Here is a 27,675-nt window from a genome sequence, read left to right as displayed (position 1 = left end):
AAATGGCTTTGCTCAGAATTATGGGCTACTTTCCTCCTGGAATGAGAGAGAGGCAGCTGTTCAGCGAGATGAAAGTGAGTGACACAGCTGTTATTTTTGGTGCAGGTGGGGAGGTGTGTTGAGAGGGTGAGTAGGCAGTGTAGAGGGCATGCAGGGTTAGTGGTATCAGGGTTTGGTATGGGGTAGCAGCAAGACAGGGAAGGTTACACAGGCAATAGTGAGAGTGGTAGATCTTGAACCTTGGTGGGAGGTGAATTCCAGTAATAGAGTGAGAGATCCCAGATAGGAGATGGTGACACTTGCCCTGGCATATTGGAGAAGGTCATTGACCTACAGTGATGTGCATTTCTCCAGATAGCTGAGGTTGCATTGATCTGGGTGGCAACATCGGATGGGTTCGACATGGTCTGGTGTTGTGGGAGCTTCTGCTGGATCAGGGGAGACATTTTGGAGAAAGTGGGGTGCCAAATTTCCCTGTCTGCTATGCCTGGGACAAATGTCAAGAATGGCACAGGCTAGCTCTGGACTTATAGTGCTTATCCAGGTGCTTCACAGGCTTTTAAGGACCACCAGTTAATTCTGGGACATCCTGGCAGCCACAAGTTGTTCTGGGAATGGAGTGTGGTCAAGATGGGGTTAGAATTAAGTGAGAGGGGCACCATTGGTGCAGGGTAGGTAATTAATAAGGTGAATTTGGTAAGAAATGACATAAAACTTGTTAGGCCTCGTGGTGCAAAGGCCTCCAAACAATACTTCATCAAAAAAGTCAGATCCAGCTTATTGTGTCACTTCCTGCAGTGAATTGTGCTTAAGGCAACCTTTCAGTGAGCTATGAACAACTTACAGTGACTGATCAGAAATTATAATAAAGTGAATGGTTCACAAAATTGGTAGCATATTTCTAAAAACACCTAGAGTTATATATCCCTAGAACTTTTGAATTAAAAGTGGTATGTGCTTGTTAATTCTAAGTACTTCTAAAGACTAACGTTAATATATTTCAAATCTAAGAAAACAGAAATCAGAGATATTTTAATTTTCAATAGAGTTACCGCACTATTACTCACCAAAAAGTTAATTTAACAGTATTTTCTCACACCTAATCCCAGGTCACTCCAATGTAAATGTATACTATTCTCTCAAGAGCCAGTTCAGAGAGATATTTCAGCCATACAATGTCTCCAACTTGCCCCATTCAATCTGATAAACCTTACTCAATTCAAACTGTTGTCTATTATTTTACTCCATTGTTCAGTGCAAGCTGGCACCTTCTGTCTCTCTAACACAAGCTGACAGTTTTCCATTTCTTAGCTCGAGGTGACATTCCATTTGTGCCTTCTCACTTAGTTAACTACATCACCTTCTCTGCTAAATTTGAGTTAATTCTCTCTCAACTTGATGAAATTGTTACATTCCACTTCTGTCTCATTTTCCCTCTGCTTTTCCTTCTGTATTGCCATCCATTGCCATCTACTTTCTCTACCTTCTCCTTCCACAGCCTAGCTCCTAACGCAACAGTCATGGTACTTTCCTAATCATAACTTACTGGTATTTCAAATGTTAATGGCAGAATAGTGTCCCCTCCTGCAAAGCTGCAGGCTTTGGAGACCTTGCACGAAGCAGTGAGATCCCATTTCAATGCAATGACAAGTAAACTCAGTTAGACCTAAATCCAACCCAATCCAAGGGGCCCAATCTGCAGGAGTTCTTGTTCCCATATACTAACAAACTGACTGGCTCACCAGTGCAACATTAACCAGTGAAGGATTAAGGAGGCTCCTTGCTTATTACATTTGCTCAGCAGAAGGAAGAACATTTCTGCAAATGTGTCTAATAAAGTTGTAAACACATTCTTTATATATGTGGTTATGTTTTCTCCACTCAGAGTACAAAGAGGAGGTCATCCACACATGGAAAAGAGATACAGAAGTTAGGTGGAAATTTATCAGTCTGTCAACATAACTTCAACATTCATCTATATCAATATGGGACAGAACTTCAGTAACACATTAATTCATTTTGTGCCAATGTTTATACAGCCTTATGTCTATGCAAATTCACAATAGGTTCCAAGTATGGCTACAAAGATCAACCCTGCACGTGCTTTTCTATTTGTTCTTTTGGAATGAACCAGCAGATGTTGGGTTTTCCAAATGTACAAATATTTAGGTCCATAACTAGAGAGATTAAGCTGCCAGTGAATCATGGTGCCAAGAATACTAGAGTTATGGAGTCAGAGTTAGAGCCATAAGACATTTGTCAACTGAATGATTGTGGCAGGAGAGACGTTCTTTTAAATACTGCATAAATTTGAGCATGATGCTGGAATGTTCAAGCTGTCTGTTGGACTGGCCAGATGACAGAGCTCAGAGAGGAAATAGAAGCCCAGACATTCAGACACAAAATGGGCATCTAGCTGTGATCTGCCTGCCATAATACTGAAGGCAGATAAAGGGGTGACCAGGACTCATTCCTCAATCAGTTGTTAAGCACTTTGCATGTCCAAATCATGCCTACCTGAGACCACTATGTGAAGTTAGCAGGTACCACACTGACCATTTAGGCAAACGTAGTCTATAGGCTGGCAACCATCCAACTGTTAAAGGGACCCTTGAATTGGTCACCAAAAGGTAACTGATATAAAAAATTAATCACTGAATGTGGAGGTGACTGGTGCCAAAGATGGTACAAGTTGCAATTCGCTCCCTCCTTTGTGTCCCATCAGACCCCGCCTACCCTCACCATTGCCTCTTTCCTCTTAATTACTGCCACCTCCTTCACAGGTCTATGCTCTTCATCAATGAGCTAATATTAATAAAAGGTGTCAAGTATCTTGCATACGGCTATGTTACTAGTTAAATAATTGCACTGCATACAATTAAAATGCATTCACTGCTGATACTATAAAAATTAAACTTTAGTATAAACTATTTCAAAACGCAGTCAGGTTTTAAATATTGTTGCTTCATTACACTATCTTAGAAATATAACTTAACAGTCAATATGTTGTAGTAGATTGTCTTTACACAATATTATAAATGCTTTTGACACCTAAAATGACTTAGCAATGTTTTGTGATCACATAAAGTTATCATAGGCTCCCTACAGTGTGGAAGCAGGCCATTTCGTCCAACATGTCCACACCAACCCTCTGAAGAGTAGCCCACCCAGACCCATTCCCCTACCCTAATACACTACATCTCCCCTGACTAATGCATCCAGCCTACACATCCCTAAACATTATGGGCAATTTAGCATGGCCAATTCACCTAACATGCACATCTTTGGACCAAGGGAGGAAACCAGAGCACCCAGAGGAAACCCACGCAGACATGGGGAGAATGTGCAAACTCCAGACAGACAGTTGCCTGAGGCTGAAATCAAAGCCGGGTCCCTGGCACTGTGAGGCAGCAGTGTTAAACACTGAGTCACCGTGCAGCCCCTATATTATATTGTTATATTAACTTGATCAAGATTTTGCAGTTAGCCGACAATGAGTCTTGCTAATCATTGTTTACACTTACCAATAGAAATTTCCTGGTTAATTGAAAATTGTAGGAATTAGAAAGTCAAAACAATGCGGACCCCACGAGGAAAGCAGAATCTATGTGCAAAGGGCAAGCAGAGGTCCCTCCTTTTAACTGAGTTTGAAAACTTATTTTTCAGACAGAATCTGATGCATGAAGTAAAAATTAAAAAATTTAATTGGATCTAAAATCATATAGAGAAAGCAAAATAAAGAGAGGAAAAGAAAAATTAGATTAAACAAGAGAAATAAAAGAGACAAAAAAGTTCTTAAAAATCCAATTTAAATGACATATTTAACGATAATTTTTTTAATATGCAGGAATGAACTTCCACACTTGTAAATGTTAATTTTTACTGCTAGAAATACTTTGAAGCAATTATGGCTTATTATTACTGCTTAAAGTATGTATATATTGGAGCAGCAGGTTTAGTGATTATGTATCACATACATAACTGCAACTTCACCATTTCCATGCGTTTCACCTCAAGACACTCTACGTAATTCTGGTAGAGCAGCAATGTAGTTCAAAAGCAACAATCTAATTTCCATGTTTAACTGTGCATGTGCAGTCACAGTCAGTTGCTGTCTGATTTACACTTTAATCTTGAGAGCTGGTAGTTTTTTCCTACCACAGAACATGGTCAATTATTTTCACAATTGCTACTAAGGCCCATAAAATATGGCGCCTCATAACTATGGAAATAACTGTGAGCTGTAATTTAGCTTAATAGTGCAGCTTAACTGGTATCCTTGCCGGGTTAGTGATGTTCCAAAATAAAAACTGCAAAACATGAAAGAGATTTTTAGCGGCATCAGTGAGAAGCCAACAGTGCCAATACATAAGTCGATGCTGTGTGAAGCTATGAGCAATTGCACAATAAAACAATATGAACCACTCCAGCGCCGCAGTGCAGAGTAACAACATCTTCTTGAATGAATGATCCCAATAGCCTATTGTAAAGTATTAAGATTTATCGCAATTGTTAAATCTTAGTATCATTCTTACTTGTTTCCAAAACCAGTTGAAGGATTTAAAATGATTAAAGGTACAAGTGAAAACATTAAGGAATCAAAAATGACAGGTTTTATTCAATTTACGTACAGACAATATCAACTATTTTTTCAGCTATCAAGTAGAATAGATGTAGTATACATTATAAAGTTAATAATAACAAAGGTTAATGGCCAAGTTGAATAAAACCTGCCATTTTTGATTCCTTAATGTTTAGTCCAACTTTAGTCCAACTAGTTCATGTCGACCAAATATCCTAAATTAATCTAGTCCTATTTGCCAGTATATGGTCCCTATCCCTCTAAAGTCTTCCTACTCATAGACCCATCCAAGTCTAAAAGCAAATGCTAGCAAACAGGACTAGATTAATTAAGGATATCTGGTTGGCATGGATGAATTGGACTGAAAGGTCAGTTTCCCTGCTGTATATCTCTATGACTCTACTAGTCAAGGCAGTAGCTCCTTTGAATATAGACTTATTCCCTTTAAAGGTTGAAATCCTGTCTCTGAGAGCAACTGTGGCTGGTGAGACCAAGACAATTATTTCAATGGAGGAGGCCACTGTTGGTGCACGCTATATATGAACGTACAAGCAAGGAATGGGGAGGCTATTCAGCCTTCAAACCTCCCCCCCCCATTTGATAAGATTGTGGCTGATTTGTTGAAATCTTAAACCCATACATGCTTCCAACCCATGGACCATATGGTATCTGAATGGAGGGACCCCATGCAATGAGCTCACAAAAAGATAACCAGTTTTTACCTAATGGTCTCCCTACATGGTGGAGAGTCCACCCGCTGATTTTAAAATGAGAGTGATGGTTGGCAGAGGGTAGAGACATTTAATTGGCTACTTTAGCACCTCAACAGTTCTTCTGTGCAAAAGGATTGTTCACGACTTTCCTCATCTCAATGACACAACAATGGTCAGGTGATGGGCATACCAGTCCTGTTTTCTCATTGATTTTCCATCACCCACCAATTCTCTCAGCCCTCTCACTCAAGTTCTATAAACTCCCACCACTGGCTCAGATCTTACTTGCGCGACGTATGGTCTGATGATTTCATGGTGGAATGTCAATGGGTCACGGCTCTTCCATTGATTTAGAGCTAATTCCAATAATCATATATGAATGGATAATAATAATCTTATTTATATTTAGTTTGCATCGTTTTATGGGAAAACATCTCAGAAAACTTTACACAGTTACTTACTTTGAGGAACTGTGACTGTTAGTATATGGGGAATCTACATAAAAGCAATAATGGCTGATTCTATATTTAAACTACTGCACGTCAGAGACATACAGTTCCGCAGTGGGAAGAAGTGAATACATTATTACTGTTGGAATTCCATGTGGTGCTTCTGAACTGATACAGGTCACAGGTGACCAACTTGATCCAACAAGACAATTTACAACTTTAAATCTGATAATGCTGCTGCAGGTTTCTGTAAATCTGCTTTTGAACTTAAACTTGAACTTAAAGTCAGGTTTCCTCTGTGTTCCTGCCGTCTTAACTGAGGTGAAGACTTGATGGATTCACATGGTGGCTGGTTCGACATGTCTGCCTGAGCATGACTGGGTCCCACCCAATACCACCTTCATCTGAAGCCTCTGATCCACCACCCTCCCATCAAAATGTCTCCTCCCCTGCTCAGGTCTCACTCAGTCTGCTGATACTGGCTGCTCCCTCTACTGAAGCTCCTTGAACACCCATTTTCCATACACCTACTATGAACTGAACCACTACTATACACAGGGATCAACTCCCTGCCTAACTAGAAGCCCAATTGTCAACTGCGTGTGTGTGTGTGTGTGGAACTGACCACTGGCTCTGCTAAAACTCCACAGTGTAGGGGGAGACCCAAACTATGGTTTTGCCCTGAATTTCTAATTAATCTGCTCCAATCAGTCCAGTAAAACTCAAGTGGAGGTAAATTCTTCCCACTGTCCTGCGCATGGAAAGTTATCCTTTAACCAAAGACACAAAAATAGATGAATTGGTCAGCTATTTATCTGCTGTTTGTGCGAGCATGCTGACCACAAATTGACTACCACATTTCCTACATATTAGCATTGATGTGCACTATTTAAAAAAAACCATTGGCTGCACCATTTGGGACATGCCTGCAGTATAAAAGGAGACTATGTAAATGCAATAGCCACAGTCAAATCTTTAAACTTGTCAACAGGTTTGACTCTGTAAGCATCTTTCCAATGCTGTAAAGGGTGTTTTTTAGTCTGATGCAGGTTCAATAGTGATCATAACACTTTTGACCTGTGCTAACTGTGAGACATATCTCTATAATCTGTCAAACAAAGCTCCAACATTCTGTAATCATATCAAGAAGGTTGCTTGTGGCTAATATGGATGATGTTCAGGGGCAATTGGCGACCTGAAAGCGCCTTCATTTCCATGTTGAGTTTTCTCAATGTCTAACTTATTTGGCATGTTTGAGATAAGAGAAAACCAAGGATGAGTAGGGCCAATAAGCAATAATCCCATTTAATTGTTGGCACATCGCTGCCAAGCGAGAATCTTGCTACACAAATCATCAAAAGCATAAAAGATGGAGCAAGATACTCCCAATGTAGAGCTGGACCTCACAGGACTTCTCATCTGATTCTACATCAAATCACACCATCAGTCATGTCATTGAGCCCCATAAGATTCCACCAATGAAGACAAAGCTTTTTGTCTTGCATTCATCAGGAGTCAAATACAAAATAACTTGGAAAGCTGTTATATAAATTATTTCCTTTCTAAGTTGGTTTTCTTGAACTTCAGTCCTGATGACTGTAAGACACAAAGCTGCAAATTCACAACAGACATTATTTTTCTAAATCTGAGGGTGAGCATGTTACGTGGCACCAAACACACTGGCTTCACTGTCAAGACAACTCAGCCTATCACCCATCTATCAATTCATTAAGAACTGACAGGCAGCACATAGATGAATATTTTGCCCAATCAGATGCCTTGGCATTGGCATGCTGGGTTGTTAGCAGCTGCTGACAATTGGAACAAATGAGTTTTGTTCTACGGTTCTTCACATATGCACTATTATACAACGCTTGCAGAACAACTTCCAATAATGTCATGTTTTCATCATCACCAACTTCTACAGGATAATAACCTGGAGAAAGTGAGGACTGCAGATGCTGGAGATCAGAGCTGAGAAATGTGTTGCTGGAAAAGCGCAGCAGGTCAGGCAGTATCAAAGGAGCAGGAGAATCGACGTTTCGGGCATAAGCTCTTCTTCAGGAATGTTCCTGAAGAAGGGCTTATGCCCGAAACGTCAATTCTTCTGCTCCTTTGATGCTGCCTGACCTGCTGTGCTTTTCCAGCAACACATTTTTCAGGATAATAACCTGGTCAAACTTTCACAACCCGCTGGAAATCAAACTCCTGCTGTCATTACAAGTGTGAAAATTTGATCAAATGTGTACTTCCCAATTCAGGCTACAATTACATGCACACAGGATTGTTTCAGAAAGAAGAGAATCACTATTTATTGCAATCAAATAGTTTTAACACCAATGGCGAAAGGCAATATGAATTTTCATCCCTTTCTAAAATTCCTGTGCACATACAAAAAAGACACACAAAATGAGAAAACAAGATACAATATGATGGGTGGGGAGGAAACAAAAACGTCAGGGCAGTACGGTTCTGGCGCCAGTCAGGATTATAGGTATCCATGAATCATTTTCCTGTTCAGACAAAGACATCATTAATGTTTTACTTTAACCTGGGTTTGTCAGTAAAATAAATTGAAGACTTAGGACTTAGTATGATTAAATGTTTTCACATCGTTGAAAACTCCAGGAATAGTGGGGCTTGTTTTCCAATGCACTACCCCAGCAAGTCATGACAATACCTCTTTGGTTTTTTAGTGGTTATAGTTATTGTGAGGGGGTGGATATAGAAATAGGGAGGTTTGCTTCAGTTATACAGGGCATTGATGAGACCACATTTGGAGTACTGTGTACGTTGGTCTCCCATTTTAAGGAAGGATGTAAACGTACTGGAGACTGACAGACTACGCTTGTGTCCTTTGGAACAAGCCCAGAAATTGCTGGAGAAACTCAGCAGATCTGGTAACATCTGTGGAGAGAAAGCAGTTTCGGGTCCAGTGATCCTTCTTCAGAACGGTAACTGTAAGAGGAACTTTGATTGAAACAAATAAAGTCCTGATAGGACCTGACATGGTGGATATGGAGAATATAGAACTAAAGGTTACTGTTTAAAATAAAGGGTCACGCATTTAAGACAGGGATGGGAGAATTTTTATCTCATTTTTTAAGAGACTTTGAAACTCTCCTCCTCAAAAGATGGTGGAGGCAGCATTTTTGAACATTGTTATGCAAAGAGTTGAAAGGTTATTGAGGGTAGGAAGGAAGGTGGAGTTGAAATTAAAATCAGATTAGCTGTGATTTTATTGAATGGCGAAGAATACTGTAAAAGCCAAGTAGCCTACTCTTGTTCCTAATTCATGTGTTCTTGTGGGCATTGGTGGCAATGCTGCCTCACAGCACCAGAGACCCGGGTTCAATTTCCACCTCAGACGACTCTCTGTGTGGAGTTTGCACATTCTCCCTGTGTCTGCGTGGGTTTCCTCCGGGTGCTCTGGTTTCCTCCCACAGTCCAAAAAATGTGCAGGTTAGGTGAATTGGCCATGCTAAATTGCCCATAGTGTTAGGTGTAGGGGAATGGGTCTGGGTAGGTGCGCTTCGGCGTGGACTTATTGGGCTAAAGGGCCTGTTTCCACATTGTAAGTAATCTAAAAATTGTGTTTGGCTAAGCTGTGATATTAAGTTAACCAGTTCATTTTAGCCATGTACAGAGCTACAAAAAATGCATCGGGGGCTAAATTGAGGCTTTGTAAAGCATAAATTATGATAAATGCAGTCAATCATTCCCAATTATTCCCACTCCACCACTTGCTTTATCAGCCATTGCACTATTTGTTTACTCCACTGTAAATTAACATGCATTTTGCTCACAGTAAGGTATAATTACCCATTGTGACAATGCTTAAACTATCCCTTGTAGTGATGAGGACATTAAGAATCTTCAAGGGGATTGAGTGAGGGGTGCAAAAACTTGGCAGATAGAGTTCAATGTAGAAAAGTGTGACATCATGTACTTTGTAGGAAGAATCAAAAGGCAGGTTATTATTTAAATAGAAAGAGGTTCCAATAAATTGCAGCACAGGGGGATCTGGGTGTTTTAGCATATGAAACACAACATGTTAGCATGCAGGTGCAGCAAATAAATCAGAAGGCAAATGGAATTTTGACCTTTATTGCTGTGGGGTTAAGAGTTTAAAAATAGAAAAGTCTTGCTACAATTGTACAGGGTGTTGGTGAGGTTAAATATGGTATACTGCATACAGTTTTGGTCCTTGTGTTTAAAAGGGATATATTGGAGACAGTTCAAAAGAGATTCATTAGACTGATTCCTGGGGTGAAAGGTTGACTTAGCAAGAATAGCTAACTAACTTAAGCCTTTGTTCGGTAGAGTTTAGAACAATTAGGGATGATCTTATTGAAACATGCAACATTTTTACAGAGCTCGACAGGGTAGATGTTGAGGAGATGTTTCCATTAGTGGGGGAGTCTTGAAATAGGTGACACTTATTTAAAATTAAGACATGAGACAATTTCTTCTCTCAGAGACTCGTGAAAGTCTGGAATTCTCTACCCAGAGAATTGTGGAGGACTAATCTCTAAAGGTGTCTAAAGAGGAGGTAGATAGATTTTTGAACTGTCAGGAAGCTGAGGACTATGAGGAGCGTGACAAGCATCTATCTGCCTTGAAAATATTCAAGGACTTTGTTTCCATCAGTTTTTCAGGAAGAGAGTTGCACAGACACATGACCATCTGAGAAATAAAATCACCTCATCTCTCTCTTAATTAGGTGACCCTGACTTTTGAACAGTGACCTCCAATTTAAGATTCCTTCATAGAGAGTAAACATCCTCACCACATCTACCCTGTCAAGACTCTTCAGGATCTTTTATGTTTTAATCAAGCTGTCTCTTACTTTTATAAACTGCAGCAAAGGTAAGCTTAGCCTGGCCAACCTTTCCCCTCAGTCAAATCCTCTCATTCCAGGTATCAATCTAGTAATTCTTCTCTGAACTGCCACCAATACATTTACATATTTCCTTAAACAAGGTGACCAATACTATTCACAGTACTGAAGATGAGGCCCTGTAAATTGAAGCATAACCTCCCTACTTTTGTGATCTATTAGCTTCACAATAAATGATAACATTGTCTTAACTTTCTTAATTACTTATGATACCTACATACAACTTTTGTGATTCATGCATGATGTCACCCAGATCCCTCTGCAATCTCTCATCATTTAGACAATAAGTTTCTATTTTCACAGTGATGATATCATGAGCATATCTCTTAAAGGTATATTGACCTGCCAACTGTGAGATATAGAGAACATAAATTGTGTGGTTTACTAAACCAAGCAGATAAATGTGATTGAAGAGATTCTATATCTTTCACTGAAAGAAGGCAATCACATTTTGCACATAGCAAGGTTCCACAAACAGCAATAAGATCCTGGCAAAATAATCTGATTTATTGATGACGCTTGAGAGCTGAGGCTTGCTCAGGAACTTTTGGATGCCCTCCTCCTGCTTCCCTGTGAACAGAATCTTTGACAGAGCAGCCAGGGTCTCAATTTAACAATTCCCCAAGGACTGGCACCACCGACAATACAGCACTCTTTCACTTCAGGTTTGGAGAGCCAGTCTGGATGATATACTGAAGTCGCTGGAGCAGTACTTGAGCCCACGACTTCTGGATGCGAAGATACAAGTGGTACTGCCTGAGCCAATCTCCCTTAAATGAAAAGAATGACTTCATTTGTTTAAGAAGATTACAATTCAGTTCAATGGAAATATTCAGTAGTTATTCGATAACTACTTGCCTCTCAGATGGGAAGGCTGCTACCCTGGAATCAATGACACAGCAAGCCAGGCAGCATCAGGAGGTGGAGAAGTCAATGTTTCAGGTATAACCCTTCCTCAGGAGTGGGGTGGGACTAAGAGGAGCTGCAGATAAAGGCAGTGGGGGAGGGTTTTGGATGGGGAGAAGGCAAAGTGGTGACGTTGTGATTGGTGGTCACAAGTAGAGGTCTGGCCAGGATTACACCCGAAACGTTGACTTCTCCACCCTCTGATGCTGCCTGGCTTCTTGTGTTCTTCCAGCCTCTTGCCTGTCTATGTTGGATTCCAGCATCTGCATTTTTTTTGTCTCTAACTTTAGAAAGAACGACATCATCAGTGAAAGAACAGTCTTTGAATGGCTCAGCCATTGATGGAGGCTGCACAGATAATGGCTAAGGTATCCTTCTCCATGAGATTTTGGTACAATTGAATAACATGGTTACACTGTTATCATGATCTGACATTTCCATGTTGTTTGGAAACTCTGCATCCAGTTCAGCACATGCAGAAACACCAAAAGTGGACTAGTATCTAAATGAAGCATCCAGCCAAAATGGCTATACTCTTTGTCATTCTCTGCATTTCTCAAGAAATGTTTTACCCTCCGGTCTAACATTAAATACTTATAATACAAAATTCCACTCCTGCCTAATTCCAATAAAAGATTAGACATATTCTGCTTTTCGTCTATTTAAACAGTGGGAGGAATTTCACTTCTGTGGAAGAGAGAGAAGATTGACGGCATCTAATTCCAAATATCATTATCCCCACAATCAGTTACACGGATATTTGCAGCATGTTAGTGATTAAAATCAATACATCTGTCACATTGGGCAGAAGGTAGGTCATAACAATATTATTTTTTCTGAAGCTCATTAAAATAAATCCGAAGGAGAGATTGGACATTGACATGTTCCCAGATCCCTGCTTTTCCTTTATTGATCTGAGTTAATTGAAAAAAATGGTGAAAATAGCAATTTAACCTAAAATGAACATTTATAAAGTGTGGGTGTCTTACAGTGTTACAGCAAGTAAATGTTCTGCACAATATGATAAACAGGTATACAGACTAACAAGCTGACGTAAGAAGAACAATCAGTATTTTTCTGCAGTCTGAATATTTTACAGGTGGGAGTCAGGAGCCAGAGACGGTGACCATCATCTATTGTACTACATATAATCGTACAAGCGACAATCATCTAAAACAAGGTTTCACCTGGAAAGGATCTTGAGTCAGTCTCATAGGTCCAAAGTGTACTTCTGTAGCTGCAACCTGCTGGAAGAAAAACAATAGTCTCATTAGCTTGTTCAGCTGAGAAGTAACATGGATATGCCAGCAAAACATTTGGAAGTGTAATTTTTAATTTTGTTGGAAATTAATAAAAATGATACATTTTATATTTTGTCTTGGTTTACAATCAATTAGATTGTCAACAATTAGCATGTTATTTCAGATTTGTATTTTATTAATGCAACATTTAAACACCTGCAATATCTTCTGTTATTAAAAGACATCCTTCAGCCTCTCGTGTTCCCAGTGCAGTTTGCCGTGAACACATATTGTGAACATGAAGAATGATGTTTCAGCTTTCATTTTAATGGCTGCAAAATTGTAGTGAGGGAGTACATACTCCTAGCACATGAATCTCTGCACTTAAAACAGTTTCTTATTACCATCAACTCGAGAAAACATTGATTTTTGGCAGTTATTACCTTCATGGCACATCTTCATAACAAAAACAGGTGGGAACTACAAGGACTGCAGTGTTTTGTGGAAGTGAAGAACAATACCATAATTTTGTTTTATAAATTACTCGTCATTCTTTTCAAAGTGACTTGAAGAAAAAAATGTTATGGAATAAAAATAATTTTTTTTTACCAGACACACTTCAACAAGAACTATTTTACTTTAAGTACAAAATGTAAGAAAACTAAATATTTAAACTTTTGCTTTTGCAGGTCGATAACACGTGCCAAAAAAAGTCTTATCTACTTGTAGTGTTGTGTTAACATAAATCAATCTCAAAAAAGTGAAAATGACTTTCATGATTGTAACTAAGACACAATCGTAATTTAAGGTCAATTGTACTTTAACTTTGATGACAAATATGGAGATAGTATTGAACTATATAAATTCCAGATTATACTTTATATCACCAAACTTCTTTAAAAACTGGAACAGCCATTTGAAAATCATAGGTGGCTGTACACAATAGTTTCAAGTTGATTTGTGGTTTTATTTATAACTGGACCCTCTCAGTGGCTAGGGAAGAACTGTACAGACTAGCCATTGAAAGACGATATAGTAATTTCCAACAATTCCACCTGGACACTAGCCCTGAGCAGAGAAAATCAGCCACCTTTCACAGAATCTTCCCATTCCATTTAGTTCAACAAAATTAAATCAGCCATATCCTAAAAAGAACATGGGACCACATCTGTACTGTCTGTTGGTTGCTTGCTTGATGAACTCTGGCTCAGATCGGATGAGCTGGAGTCTGAGCTTTGAACACTGCAACACATTAGAGAGGGGGGAGAGTTACCTAGATACTGTATTTCATGAGGTAATTATACATTCCTTAGATTTGTTACCTCAAACTTAGTTTTCAAATGATACAAAGATAGGTGGAGGGGCAGATAATGTTGGGGAAGCAAGAGGCTGCTGACAGGGTAGAATCCATAGAATCCCTATAGTGTAGAAACAGGCCCTTCAGCCCAACAAGTCCACACCTTCAAAAGAGTTTCCCACCCAAACTCATTCCCCATTACTCTACATTTACCCCTGATTAATGCGCCTGAACATTACACATCCCTGAACACTATGGGCAATTTATCATGGCCAATTCACCTAACCTGCACAACTTTGCATCGTGGGAGGAAACCCACACAGACACAGGGAAAATGTGCAAACTCCACACAGACAGTTGCCAAAGCTGGAAACCAGCCCGGGTTCCTGGCACTGTGAGGCAGCAGTGCTAACCACTGAGCCACCGTGCCACCCCTGTGCTCATGGTGGACAAAGAAATGGCAGATGGAATACAATGTTGAAAAGTGTGAGATAACGCACATTGGTAGGAAGAATAGAGGCATAGGCTATTTTCTAGATGGGGAAAGATTTCAGAAATCCCCATAAAAAAAGGACTTGGGATTCCTAATTCAGGATTTTCTTAAGATTAACAGGTAAGTTCATTTCGCAGAGGGAAGGCAAATACAATGTTAGTGTTCATTTCAAGAGGGCTAGAATATACAAGCAGAGGTATACTGCTGAGGCTGTGTGCGGCTCTAGTCAGATCACAGTAGGAATATTGTGAGCTAAGGAAGGATATGCTGGCATTGGAGAGGATCCAGAGGAGGTTTACAAGAATGATCCCAGTGATGAAGGGTTTGTTATATTAGGAGTGGTTGAGGACTCTGGGTCTGTACTTAGAGTCATAGAGTCAGAGAGACGTACAGCACGGAAACAGACCCTTCAGTCCAACTCATCCATGCCAACCAGATATCCTAAATGAATCTAGTTCCATTTGCCAGAAGGATGAGGGGAGATCTCATTGAAACTTATAGAATACTGACACAGGCCTGAATGGAGTGGATGTGGAGAAGATGTTTCCACTAGTGAGACGAGAGTGAAGGAGTGACCCTTTAGAACTGAAACGAGTAGAAATTTCTTCAGTCAAAGGGCAGTTAATCTGTGGAACTCATTGCCCCAGAAGGCTGTGGAGGCCAAGTCATTGAGAGTCTTTAAATCAGAGGTAGATAGGTTCTTGATTAATAAGGGGAACAACTTATCTACCTCTGTCTTAAAGACACTCAATGACTTGGCCTCCACAGCTTTCTGGGACAATGATTAACAAGAGGAACAAGAGTTATGGGGAGAAGGCAGGACAATGTGGTTAAGAAACACATCAGCCATGATTGAATGGCAGACCAGACTTGATGGGCTGAATGGCCTAAATCTGATTCTAAAGCTTATGATCTTATGGTCTAATGGAGGTAGAAACTAAAGAAGGTCTACCTCATGAGACATTCTAAAGTTAACTAATTTATATAATACAAACTATAGGCGCAAAAGGTCTGCCAGTAGTGGGGCACTACAATGGGTGAACACAGATATTCAGAAAGGTATCAACAAATTTCTATTTTGGAAAGTTCCATCCAGTTAAATGGCAAAGCAGGCTTTTGGGTAAAATCTAAATTAGTTGAAGGGTCAGAAAAACACAGACAAAGATTTCAGACAGTGATAAGGAAATGCTGCTAACTGATAAAAGGAGGAATGCATCACACAGTTGAGCTTGAGCCTTGAGAATGATGTAGTTATGGCGATGAGAGGCATCTCCATAACTCTTTGAGTGTTTGGAAAAAAAATTGCACAAAGTCAGCAAAGATATGACTGCTTTAAAATAAATCACTTGGCAGCTAATTCAATCTTAGAGATGTACAGGGCAGGCATAGGAGGATAGAGCAGATGAATGTCTAGCTGAGGAGCTGGTGTATGGGAGAAGGATTCACATTTTTGGATCATTGGAATCTCTTTCGGGGTAGAAGTGACCTGTACAAGAAGGACGGATTGCACCTAAATTGGAAGGGGACTAATATACTGGCAGGGAGATTTGTTCGAGTTGCTTGGGAGGATTTAAACTAGTAAGGTGGGGTGGGGGGGGGAGAGAGAGAGAGAGAGAGAGAGAGAGAGACTCAGGGAGATAGTGAGGAAAGAGATCAATCTGAGACTGGTACAGTTGAGAACAGAAGCGAGTCAAACAGTCAGGGCAGGCAGGGACAAGGTAGGACTAATAAATTAAAATGCATTTATTTCAATGCAAGAGGCCTAACAGGGAAGGCAGATGAACTCAGGGCATGGTTAGAAACATGGGACTGGGGTATCATAGCAATTACAGAAACATGGCTCAGGGATGGGCAAGACTGGCAGCTTAATGTTCCAGGATACAAATACAACAGGAAGGATAGAAAGGGAGGCAAGAGAGGAGGGGCAGTGGCATTTTTGATAAGAGATAGTATTACAGCTGTGCTGAGGGAGGAAATTCCCAGAAATACATCCAGGGAAGTTATTTGGGTGGAACTGAGAAATAAGAAAGGGAACCTTATTGGGATTGTATTATAGATCCTCTAATATTCAGAGGGAAATTGCGAAACAAAGTTGTAAGGAGATCTCAGCTATCTGTAAGAATAATAGGGTAGTTATGGTAGGGGATTTTAACTTTCCAAACAAAGACTGGGACTGCCATAGTGTTAAAGGTTTAGATGGTGAGGAATTTGTTAAGTGCGCACAAGCCAATTTTCTGAATCAGTATGTAGATGTACCTACTCGAGAAGGTGCAAAACTTGACCTACTCTTGGGAAATAAGGCAGGGCAGGTGACTGATGTGTCAGTGGGGGAGCACTTTGAGGCCAGCGACCATAATTCTATTAGATTTAAAATAGTGATGGAAAAGGATAGACCAGATCTAAAAGTTGAAGTTCTAAATTGGAGAAAGGCCAACTTTGATGGAATTAGGCAAGAACTTTCAAAACTGAAAAATGTGTTGTAGGCAGAAAAATGTTGTCGGCGGAAGATGAGGCGCTCTTCCTGCAGGCGTCGTGTTGCCATGGTCTGGCGATGGAGGAGTCCAAGGACCTGCATGTCCTTGGCGGAGTGGGAGGAGGAGTTAAAGTGTGCAGCCACGGGGTGGTTGGGTTGGTTGGTGCGGGTGTCCCAGAGGTGTTCACTGAAACGTTCCGCAAGTAGGTGTCCTGTCTCCGCAATGTAGAGGTGGCCACACCGGGTGCAGCGGATGCAGTAAATGATGTGTGTGGAGGTGCAGGTGAATTTGTGATGCATATGGAAGGATCCCTTGGGGCCTTGGAGGGAAGTGAGGGGGAAGGTGTGGGCACAAGTTTTGCATTTCCTGCGGTTGCAGGGGAAGGTGCCGGGAGTGGAGGTTGGGTTGGTGCGGGGGGTTTGGACCTTACGAGGGAGTCGTAGAGGGAGTGGTCTTTCCGGAATGCTGATAGGGGAGGGGAGGGAAATATATCCTTAGTGGTGGGGTCTGTTTGGAGGTGGCAGAAATGACGAAGGATGATACAATGTATATGGAGGTTGGTGGGGTGGTAGGTGAGGACCAGTGGGGTTCTGTCCTGGTGGCAATTGGAGGGGCGGGGTTCAAGGGTGGAGGAGCGGGAAGTGGAGGAGATGCAGTGGAAAGCATCGTCAACCATGTCTGAGGGGAAAATTGCGGTCTTTGAAGAATGAAGCCATCTGGGTTGTTCGATATTGGAATTGGTCCTCCAGGGAGCAGATGCGGCGGAGGCGAAGGAATTGGGAATATGGGATGGCGTTTTTACAGGGGGCAGGGTGGGAGGAGGTGTAATCTAGGTAGCTGTGGGAGTTGGTCGTTTTATAGTAAATGTCCGTGTTGAGTCGGTTGCCCGAGATAGAAATGGAGAGGTCTAGGAAGGGGAGGGAAGAGTCTGAGACGGTCCAGGTAAATTTGAGGTCGCGGTGGCAGGTGCTAATAAAGTGGATGAACTGTTCAACCTCCTCGTGGGAGCACGAAGTAGCGCTGATACAATCATTAATGTAGCGGAGGAAGAGGTGTGGGGTGGTGCCAGTGTAGCTGCGGAAGATGGACTGTTCCACATATCCTACGAAGAGGCAGGCATAGCTGGGGCCCATGCAGGTGCCCATGGCTACTCATTTGGTTTGGAGGAAGTGGGAGGATTGGAAAGAGAAGTTGTTCAGAGTGATCACCAGTTCAGTCAGTCGAAGGAGGGTGTCGGTAGAAGGGTACTCGTTGGGGGTCGGCGGGAAAGGAAGAAGCGGAGGGCTTTGAGTCCTTCATGATGGGGGATGGAGATGTATAGGGACTGGATGTCCATGGTGAAGATAAGGCATTGGGTGCCGGGGAAGCGAAAATCATGGAGGAAGTGGAGGGCGTGGGTGGTGTCCCGAACGTAGGTGGGGAGTTCTTGGACTAAGGGGGACAGGACCGTGTCGAGGTATGCAGAGATGAGTTCGGTGGGGCAAGAGCAGGCTGAGACAATGGGTCGGCCGGGGCAGTCAGGTTTGTGGATTTTGGGCAGGAGGTAGAAACGGGCTGTGTGGGGTTGTGGGACTATGAGGTTGGAGGCGGTGGATGGAAGATCCCCTGAGGTGATGAGGTTATGGATGGTCTGGGAGATGATGGTTTGGTGGTGGGATCATGGTCAAGGGGGCAGTAGGAGGAGGTGTCCGCGGGCTGGCGTTTAGCCTCAGCAATATAAAGATCGGTGCGCCAGGTGGATGGGGTGTGTTGGAGGCGGAAGAAGGAGTCGTCAGAGGGTGGGCGAGAGTCTTGGTTGAAGAAGTAGGCACGGAGGCGAAGGCGGCGGAAGAATTGTTCGATGTCACGCCGTGTGTTGAACTCGTTAATCTAGGAGCGTAGGGGAATGAAGGTGAGGCCTCTGCTGAGGACTGATCTTTCATCCTCAGAGAGGGGGTGGTCTGGAGGGATGGTGGAAATACGGCAGGGCTGGAAGCTAGGACCTGGTCCTCATCTTCCGCCTCGGAACCCTCCAACCACAAGGGATGAATGCAGATTTCTCCAGCTTCGTCATTTCCCCTCCTCCACCTTTTCTCAGTCCCAACCCTTAGACTCAGCACCGTCTTCTTGACCTGCAATCTTCTTCCCGACCTCTCCGCCCCCACCCCCTCTCCGGCCTATCACCCTCACCTTAACTTCCTTCCACCTATCGCATTCCCAACGCCCCTCCCCCAAGTCCCTCCTCCCTACCTTTTATCTTAGCCTGCTTGGCACACCTTCCTCATTCCTGAAGAAGGGCTTATGCCCAAAACATCGATTCTCCTGCTCCTTGGATGCTGCCTGACCTGCTGCGCTTTTCCAGCAACACATTTTTCAGCTCTGATCTCCAGCATCTGCAGTCCTCACTTTCTCCTAAGAACTTTCGAAAGCTGATTGGGGGCAGATTTTCGCAGGTAAAGGGATTACTGGAAAATGGGAAGCCTTCAGAAATGAGATAACGAGAATCCAGAGAAAGTGTATTCCTGTTAGGGTGAAAGGAAAGGCTGGCAGGTACAGGGAATGCTGGATGACTAAAGAAATTGAGGGTTTAGTTAAGAAAAAGAAGGAAGCATATATCAGGTATAGACAGGATAGATCGAGTGCATCCTTAGAAGAGTATAAAGGAAGTAGGTGTATACTTAAGAGGGAAATCAGGAGAGCAAAAAGGGGACTTGAGATAGCTTTGGCAAATAGAGTTAAGGAGAATCCAAAGAGTTTTTACAAATACATTAAGGACAAAAGAGTAACTTGGGAGAGAATAGGGGCCCTCAAAGATCAGCAAGACGGCCTTTATGTGGAGTGCAGAAAATGGGGGAGATACTAAATGAGTATTTTGCATCAGTATTTACTCTGGAAAAGGATATGGAAGATGTAGATTGTAGGGAAATAGATGGTGACATCTTGCAAAATGTCCAGATTACAGAGGAAGAAGTGCTGGATGTCTTGAAATGGGTAAAGGTGGATAAATCCCCAGGACCTGATCAGGTGTACCCGAGAACTCTGTGGGAAGCTAGAGAAGTGATTGCTGGGCCTCTTGCTGAGATATTTGTATCATCGATAGTCACAGGTGAGGTGCCGGAAGACTGGAGGTTGGCAAACGTGGTGCCACTGTTTAAGAAGGGTGGTAAGGACAAGCCAGGGAACTATAGACCAGTGAGCCTGATATCAGTGGTGGGCAAGCTGTTGGAGGGAATCCTGAGGGACAGGATGTACATGTATTTGGAAAGGCAAGGACTGATTAGGGATAGTCAACATGGCTTTGTGTGTGGGAAATCATGTCTCACAAACTTGATTAAGTTTTTGAGGAAGTAACAAAGAGGATTGATGAGGGCAGAGTGGTAGGTGTGATCTATATGGACTTTAGTAAGGCATTCAACAAGATTCCCTATGGGAGACTGATTAGCAAGGTTAGATCTCACGGAATACAGGGAGAACTAGCCATTTGAATACAGAACTGGCTCAAAGATAAAAGACAGATGGTGGTGGGAGGCCTGTGACCAGTGGAGTGCCACAAGGATCGGTGCTGGTCCTCTACTTTTTTGTAATTTACATAAATGATTTGGATGTGAGTATTAGAGGTACAGTTAGTAAGTTTGCAGATGACACCAAAATTGGAGGTGTAGTGGACAGCGAAGAAGGTTATCTCACGATTACAACAGGATCTTGACCAGATGGGCCAATGGGCTGAGAAGTGGCAGATGGAGTTTAATTCAGATAAATGCGAGGTGCTGCAATTTGGGAAAGCAAATCTTAGCAGGACTTATACACTTAATGATAAGGTCCTAGGGAATGTTGCTGAACAAAGACACCTTGGAGTGCAGGTTCATAGCTCCTTGAAAGTGGAGTCGCAGGTAGATAGGATAGTGAAGAAGGTGTTTGGTATGCTTTCCTTTATTGGTCAGAGTATTGAGTACAGGAGTTGGGAGGTCATGTTGCGGCTGTACAGGACATTGGTTAGGCCACTGTTGGACTATTGCGTGCAATTCTGGTCTCCTCCCTATCGGAAAGATGTTATGAAACTTGAAAGGGTTCAGAAAAGATTTACAAGGATGTTGCCAGGGTTGGAGGATTTAAGCTATATGGAGAGGCTGAACAGGCTGGGGCTGTTTTTGCTGGAGCGTCAGAGGCTGAGGGGTGACCTTATAGAGGTTTACAAAATTATGAGGGACATGGATAGGATAAATAGGCAAAGTCTTTTCCCTGGGGTCAGGGAGTCCAGAAATAGAGGGCATAGGTTTAGGGTGAGAGGGGAGAGATACAAAAGAGACCTAAGGGCCAACGTTTTCACACAGAGGGTGGTATGTGTATGGAATGAGCTGCCAGAGGAAGTGGTGGAGGCTGGTACAATTGCAACATTTAAGAGACATTTGGATGGGTATATGAATAGGAAGGAGTTTGGAGGTATATGGGCCGGGTGCTGGCAGGTGGGACTAGATTGGATTGGCATATCTGGTCGGGTTGGACCGAAGGGTCTGTTTCTATGCTGTACATCTCTATAACTCTATGACTCTATAAAGTAGACTAGTACTGCCCTGCTGGGTAGCACACATCTTGATCCTTGTCCAGAAACAAAGCATTCATATTAACTGTCTTGCTTCCATCAGGAAATGTTCTACGTGGACAACTCACAACCAGGATCCTGATTGAGTGTAGTTTCAGTTCAAGCATCCATTCCACAAATCTCGACAGATAGTAACCTCAGGATCTTGTGACTGTACAGTCCACTGCCAGCATGTATTCCTCATGCAGGAGGAAAGAATGGACTGGCTATTTAAAAAAGCACATTTCAATATCTTGCAATTTATAACAAGGGAAGGAACAATAGCCATAGTTGGCTTCCAAATGGTCTTGGCATTTGTGGATAGGAGTCATGGAGGGATGGAGGTCTATAACACAGAAAAAGGTTCTTCAGCCCATTGAGTCGAAAAACTACCACCTAACCATTCTAATCCCATTTTCCAGGGCTTGGGCCAGAGCTTTGTATACGTTGGTATTCAATTGTACAACTAAATAATTCTTAAATGTTATGAAGGTTTCTGCCTCTGAAACCGTGACAAACATGGATTTACCTTTTCCCACCACCCTCCAGGTGAAAAACCTTTTTTCATAACTCTTCTAAATGTCTTGCCACTTACCTTAAATCTATGCCCCCAGTAATTGATCCTCTCCCAATTGGAAACATTTCTTCCTATCTCCAGTGCCTTCAATTGATTTATGACAATAAGTTCCTGTTTTTAGCTAATGTTCCTGTATATTATTCAATTTCATCATTTGCTACCACATTACACATAAGGTATACACAAAATGATTGATGAAGATGGAATGCCACTCGAGCACACCAAAGCAAACAGTAGTGTTTTTTTCTCAATAGACTGCAAGCCAAGAGGAGGAGGTCGAGATTTCTGAAATACCTTTCCCAGCTTCACAGCAGTCCTGAGGGACATTAAGTCCAGATTTTTATTAAATTCAAATTTCCTCATCTTAATAGGGTGGGAATTGAACTCTTTCCCTAGAACATTAGCTGGGGGCTCTGGAAAACGTCTAGTGCAGTAACATTATCATACACTACCACCTCCCCAGCCTTGATGTCAGCAAACGGAATGGTCCAAAATGAAATATAAGTAATGGGTGAACTTTTTCTGGAAACAAAACAGGTGTTGACAGTTGGCCCAAACTGAGGCCCAAGGCTGAACTTAGCGCAAGCCTCATGCATCAACTCTGGGACATGTACATGTCAGTAAGCATAAGTAACTGTTACCCCAAGGTCTTGAAGACTCACAGAAAATGCTTGCAATAATATTAAGCTTGCAATCTGTGTTGGGTTCAGTTGACCACTCTAAACTGTGTCAGCTTCACATTTATAGTTTACAACATCACCGAGATCATTGATCAACAGCCAATTGCACACATTCTTTTTATTCTCTTTCACCATACTTAAAATATTTGATGGCTGCTTTCTTATGTACTCCCCCAGTTAGTATGAATATTTACATGGCTATTTGGATATGGTGTCCCAGCCATCTACGTTTTCTGTCCCCACCAAACTATATCTGTTTGCTTTTGCTCAGTACCTTCAATTAAAAAATTCTTAACCCTATGTCCCTTTCAAGACGATTTAAATCAAAATGGCTATTGTTTGTGACATTTCCCTTTTAACAATATTTCTGGAAAAAACGCCATTGTTCCATCAATTTCTCACATCTTGATCTGCATTGAGCTTGTTTCTTGTGCATTCGAAGGATTAAGGTGATATTGACCCTGAAAAACTACAAGGTCACTTATAAATATAACATTTCCAAGAATACTGCTGACTCAATGTTGATGCCAAAATGTGAGGGTCAGTTCATTCACATGTCGATTGGCACAGGACAAGTTCAAGAGCGATGTTAAACGAGGAGGGGTTAAAAATTGCAGCTTACAGTGTAGCAACACTAGCTGGAGGATCAGAACTTGGGTTTTAAAAGCTGCAACTCCTTTGATTTTCTGCAAATAATTCTCTTCAAATATCTGGGTCTCTGAAATCTTCAAGGGTGGGTGGGGGTGATGATCAGAGGTTGAGTAATGCTCCTGGATTGCAGAGAGAGAGCGAGAGAGAAAGAAAGAGACCAGTGCTGTCTGGGAACTTTTCAACTTTGGCGCTTACATGTTAGGAGCCCAGAAGTTCCAAGCAGACTTCAGAACTTCCTCCTCACATACCAATACGATTCAGAGATTTGTCCACGCATGAAGATGCGATGAACTGAGATAAATGTAATCCCATGGGAAAACCCAATCTATCTCCAAGCAGTAGAGCTTCCAACCTGCCTTAACACTTCATCTCAAAAAAGGCAAGTTGAACTTCCATTTTGGAGCCATTTTGCTTTATTTTCTTCCTTTTTTTATTATTGTGGACAGAAGAATCCTGAATTCTTGGCAGAATTATGGGTTGGTCATTGATAAGCACTCATATTGTCAATTCACTGTACCACAGCAAAATGTAAAAACAATCCAAAATTCCACTTGTAGCCAGAAACGCCATCTGAAGATCCTACACCCGACCTGCCGATCTCAGTAACTTCACTGTCGTGATACATTGTGATGAGCTGGATGGCAGGAAAGCTGACAAATTGCTGAGGTAAGTGTCAAAATTGGTGTCTGATGTCTTCCGGTCACCATGTCATACTACCAGTAAGTGGCCCAGCGGCCCACCACATGATTAAAGGAGGTGGCCAGTTATGCGCCACTTTACATCTCCACAGGAATTTTGGAAGACCATTAGACCAAACCTATTTGTTTTCAGTCCCTTCAAGATCACTACATTTTAAAAGTGAGATTTTAATTTTCCTGTACTTATCTTAAAGGATAGCACAACAGCTTTCACATTTTAAAACATTTACTGCAACAAACTCACCAAAATCAATTTACACTAACCTGACTTGGTAGGCAATCCATATACTGTACTATATACAGGAGAGATATTCTTTCATAACCAGAAATGTCACGCTGCATTTATACATCACTCTGCACACTGCACAGATGTACAGTCTTGAGCTTAAAATCAAAAATCTCTCCTGGGCCTAATAAGACCTCTTCCTGCTGACCTTACCAGGGTGAAACAAAATTCCTTTCACTCAACCTTCTGAATATAAGCAAATGAATTTCTGTTTGCAAGGCACATAATGGCGATTCTGTGATTTTTAATTCTTCAAGATTTGGTTCCTCAAGAAAATGGGTAACATCCTCATTAGCCTTGGCTTGGGAGTTACCCCAACAATAGTTCTTTTCAAACAACAACAGAAATTGCTGGAGAAGCTCAGCAGGTTTGGCAGCATTTGTGGGAAGAAAGCAGAGTTAACATTTTGAATCCAGCGACTCTTCAGCTTTTTTTCTGAGTAACACTGCAGTTCCTCTTGTGTGTCGTTTACCAAAATTGTTCACCCTGACTGCCTCTGAGTCTGTATGGCATGTAGCCTGCCTTTTCCTTTGCATCCAGATGTTAAAGTTTTCATTAGGGCTTGATCTGGGCCTCCTAACACCACAGCAATTTGTAGGAATTTGGGTTTGTGACAGGGACAATAATGTTTGATTGGAATAAGTTTCAACTCATCCAATATGAATGCTGGAGAAGATAATTTACTGTAGTGTAACAAACAGATTATAAAATGGGACAAGTAGGCAACAGGAAATGGTTAAAAACAGAGCAGTGTCCAGCTCAATCGCCCTTTCATCTTGCACTATCTTTACTAACATGTTCTCAGCAGCCTGTAAAAGTCTACATTGTGCTCTGATAACTTAGGTGAAGTGGACAAGGTGAAAGTGGTTTTGATAAAGTAGAGCTCGATGTTGCCAGCATCTACATGAAAATTAATACTGTGCTTTTTTGGTGAGAAATAGGAGGAGCCAAGGATCAGTCCTTTAGGATACTAGAAATAATGGTGCCAAGTGCAATGAGAAGCTGTAGTGATTGATAGCCTGAGTCTGATTAAATAGACAAGAGGAAGCAGCTGAAAACAGTCCCATTTAGCTGTACAATAGTCAAGAAGGCTTTGGATGTGGATAGTATTGCAGATAGGACATGAAGGTTTACCTTGGTCATACTTACATAGTTGTCATTTGGGACTTTAATGAAACCATAACTTACAAGAATCTGATGCTGCTGTTTTATTGACATACATTTTTCTAAATTACATTTTATAATTTCTGAATTACCTGAGGCACATCTGCTGTTCATAAACTGACTACTGTTTTCTTTCAGAGCCACAATGTTAGTCTGGGAAAGAATGACTCTAATGGTACAAAAACATTCTAAGATATGAATATTTCATTACAACAACAATTTATACCAATTGAGTCCAACATAATAAAGTGATCCGTGGTCATTCTTACATTTCTTCTTGAATATCTGATCCTCTGCAAGTTCATCCAGTTATAACACAATAGACAAATGACTCGAGGACACAAAAGAACAAAAAGACCATAAGCTAACTATATTTGATTTTACCTTTACAATTACCTGATAATCAAATAAGCAGTCAGTTAAAATGTGATAACCTGAGGTGTGTCACCTTTTGGTGGCAGTTAGACTGAAAAAGTGAGCAACCCATGGGAAAAAAAGCATTCAGACTTTGTTTCCCTACAATTCCCCACAAAGCCTAAGGTGGCTGAAAGGATGAGAGGGCAAACAGAATTACTTATGAAAGATTAAATGGAGATGGTGAAGAACTTGCTGAAGGTCATTCTGGTGAAATTTATCCTGTTTGCACAGCAGATAATTCAAATGAGAAGCATACAAAGGTTAGGCTCCAAACTAACTCAGTTCCTATTGGCAGCCCATCTTAACTCCTGCTGGCAACCCTAAGAGTCATTTATAACTCATGCAAATTAATCCATTAATTTTTCATGCAAATTCATTTCTCAGGAGTGTTTGGATTTGGTATCAAATTAGTTATTAATAACTTCTAATGCAATTGCATTAAATACCACACTTCCATTGAAAATGAAATTAATTAAAATTCAAGCCATAATCAATCATGACCTATCCAAACTGCATCAATCATTTAAGAACATAGGCTCATTCAAAATCTATTAGCTTAGAATTAATTGGCAATTTAAGCAATTTTAAAGCAACCATTAAGTAGTTGCTTTACTTATTCTTTTTATTATTTTCTTTAACTCCACCCTTCACTGTCCTTCACTTACACCAGGCCCAATGAAAATGCTTGAGGAACAGTGTGGTTAAAGTCAAAGAAGGGACCTGCTCATATCCACCTCAAATTCATCATGCATCATTTTTACAGATATGATCTCAGCAGCACACAAAAACCTCACCTCAGACAAGCGAGGACCTCCTTCAAGTGCAAATATAATTCAGTCCCCAATTAGATTGCAATGCACTGTTGGGCAATCAGTGCCCAATGGCAGCATTATTACAGAATCTTGGTGCCACAATGAGCAAGCCCAGAAGAGGACCAAGATGATAAATGATTTTCAAATGATTTTAGATCTTTTACTGAACCAGGCTTCTCTCTTTATCCAACCATGATCAGCACTGCTAGAAACAGCTGACCTCTGAAGCCTTTGCCCAACCATAAGGTACCTTTGGTCTTCAATGGCAGCCTGCCCTGCGAGCAGCATCATGATCACTCAGTGGCACACTGAAGCCCAAGTCATTTTAACTCCAGAGTCTCATTGTAATATCTCAGGACTACCCAAAACTGGTTGCAACGAGGTTGGGAGTGAGAAAATGGGAAATGGCATGGTGGCAGGCTGCCATTGAAGGCCAAAGGTACCCTATGGTTGGGCAAGGGCTTCAGAGGTGGGCTGTTTCTAGCAGTGCTGATTATGGTTGGATAAATTGTCAAAAATGAGTAATGTTGTAGTGTAATGTACTGCAAGGGAAATTGTTGCACCAAGCTCTTCCACAGAGTCCCAAAATGTGAAAACCCCAACTTTGCCCATTCTTCCATTCCTTTTAGTACCTGACCTTTCGATATGGTAATGCCAGCTTGCTACTTTACCAACCTCTGTCCACATATGCTGCACACCTTCACAGGTTCCAGACTCAATTTCTTCAGTTCCTTCCTTTCCAGCCTTCCTTACCTCGACTTCAACTCTTCCAAAACC

The 27,675-nt window shown here is 41.5% G+C and overlaps 1 protein-coding gene across 4 annotated transcripts in view; it reads right to left on the bottom strand.

Annotated features, from left to right (window-relative positions):
• pde8b (phosphodiesterase 8B) overlaps positions 1-27,675 on the bottom strand; it is a 302,418-nt gene that overhangs the window by 91,718 nt on the left and 183,025 nt on the right. For 2 of the 4 annotated variants that reach the window (XM_043707141.2, XM_043707123.2), the window contains exon 2: positions 12,738-12,797. In XM_043707141.2, coding sequence (XP_043563076.1) covers positions 12,738-12,797 — 60 coding nt within the window. The remainder of the gene's footprint in view (positions 1-12,737; positions 12,798-27,675) is intronic. The other 2 variants (XM_043707150.2, XM_043707132.2) reach the window with 1 other exon arrangement.

The sequence above is a fragment of the Chiloscyllium plagiosum genome, unplaced genomic scaffold, assembly GCF_037043375.1.
Source record: "Chiloscyllium plagiosum isolate Xiang-an unplaced genomic scaffold, Cpla_swu_hap1 HiC_scaffold_2, whole genome shotgun sequence".
NCBI lineage: Eukaryota > Metazoa > Chordata > Chondrichthyes > Orectolobiformes > Hemiscylliidae > Chiloscyllium > Chiloscyllium plagiosum.
The sequence above is the reverse complement of the archived record's forward strand: the minus strand, read 5'-3'. Positions and strand labels throughout refer to the sequence as shown.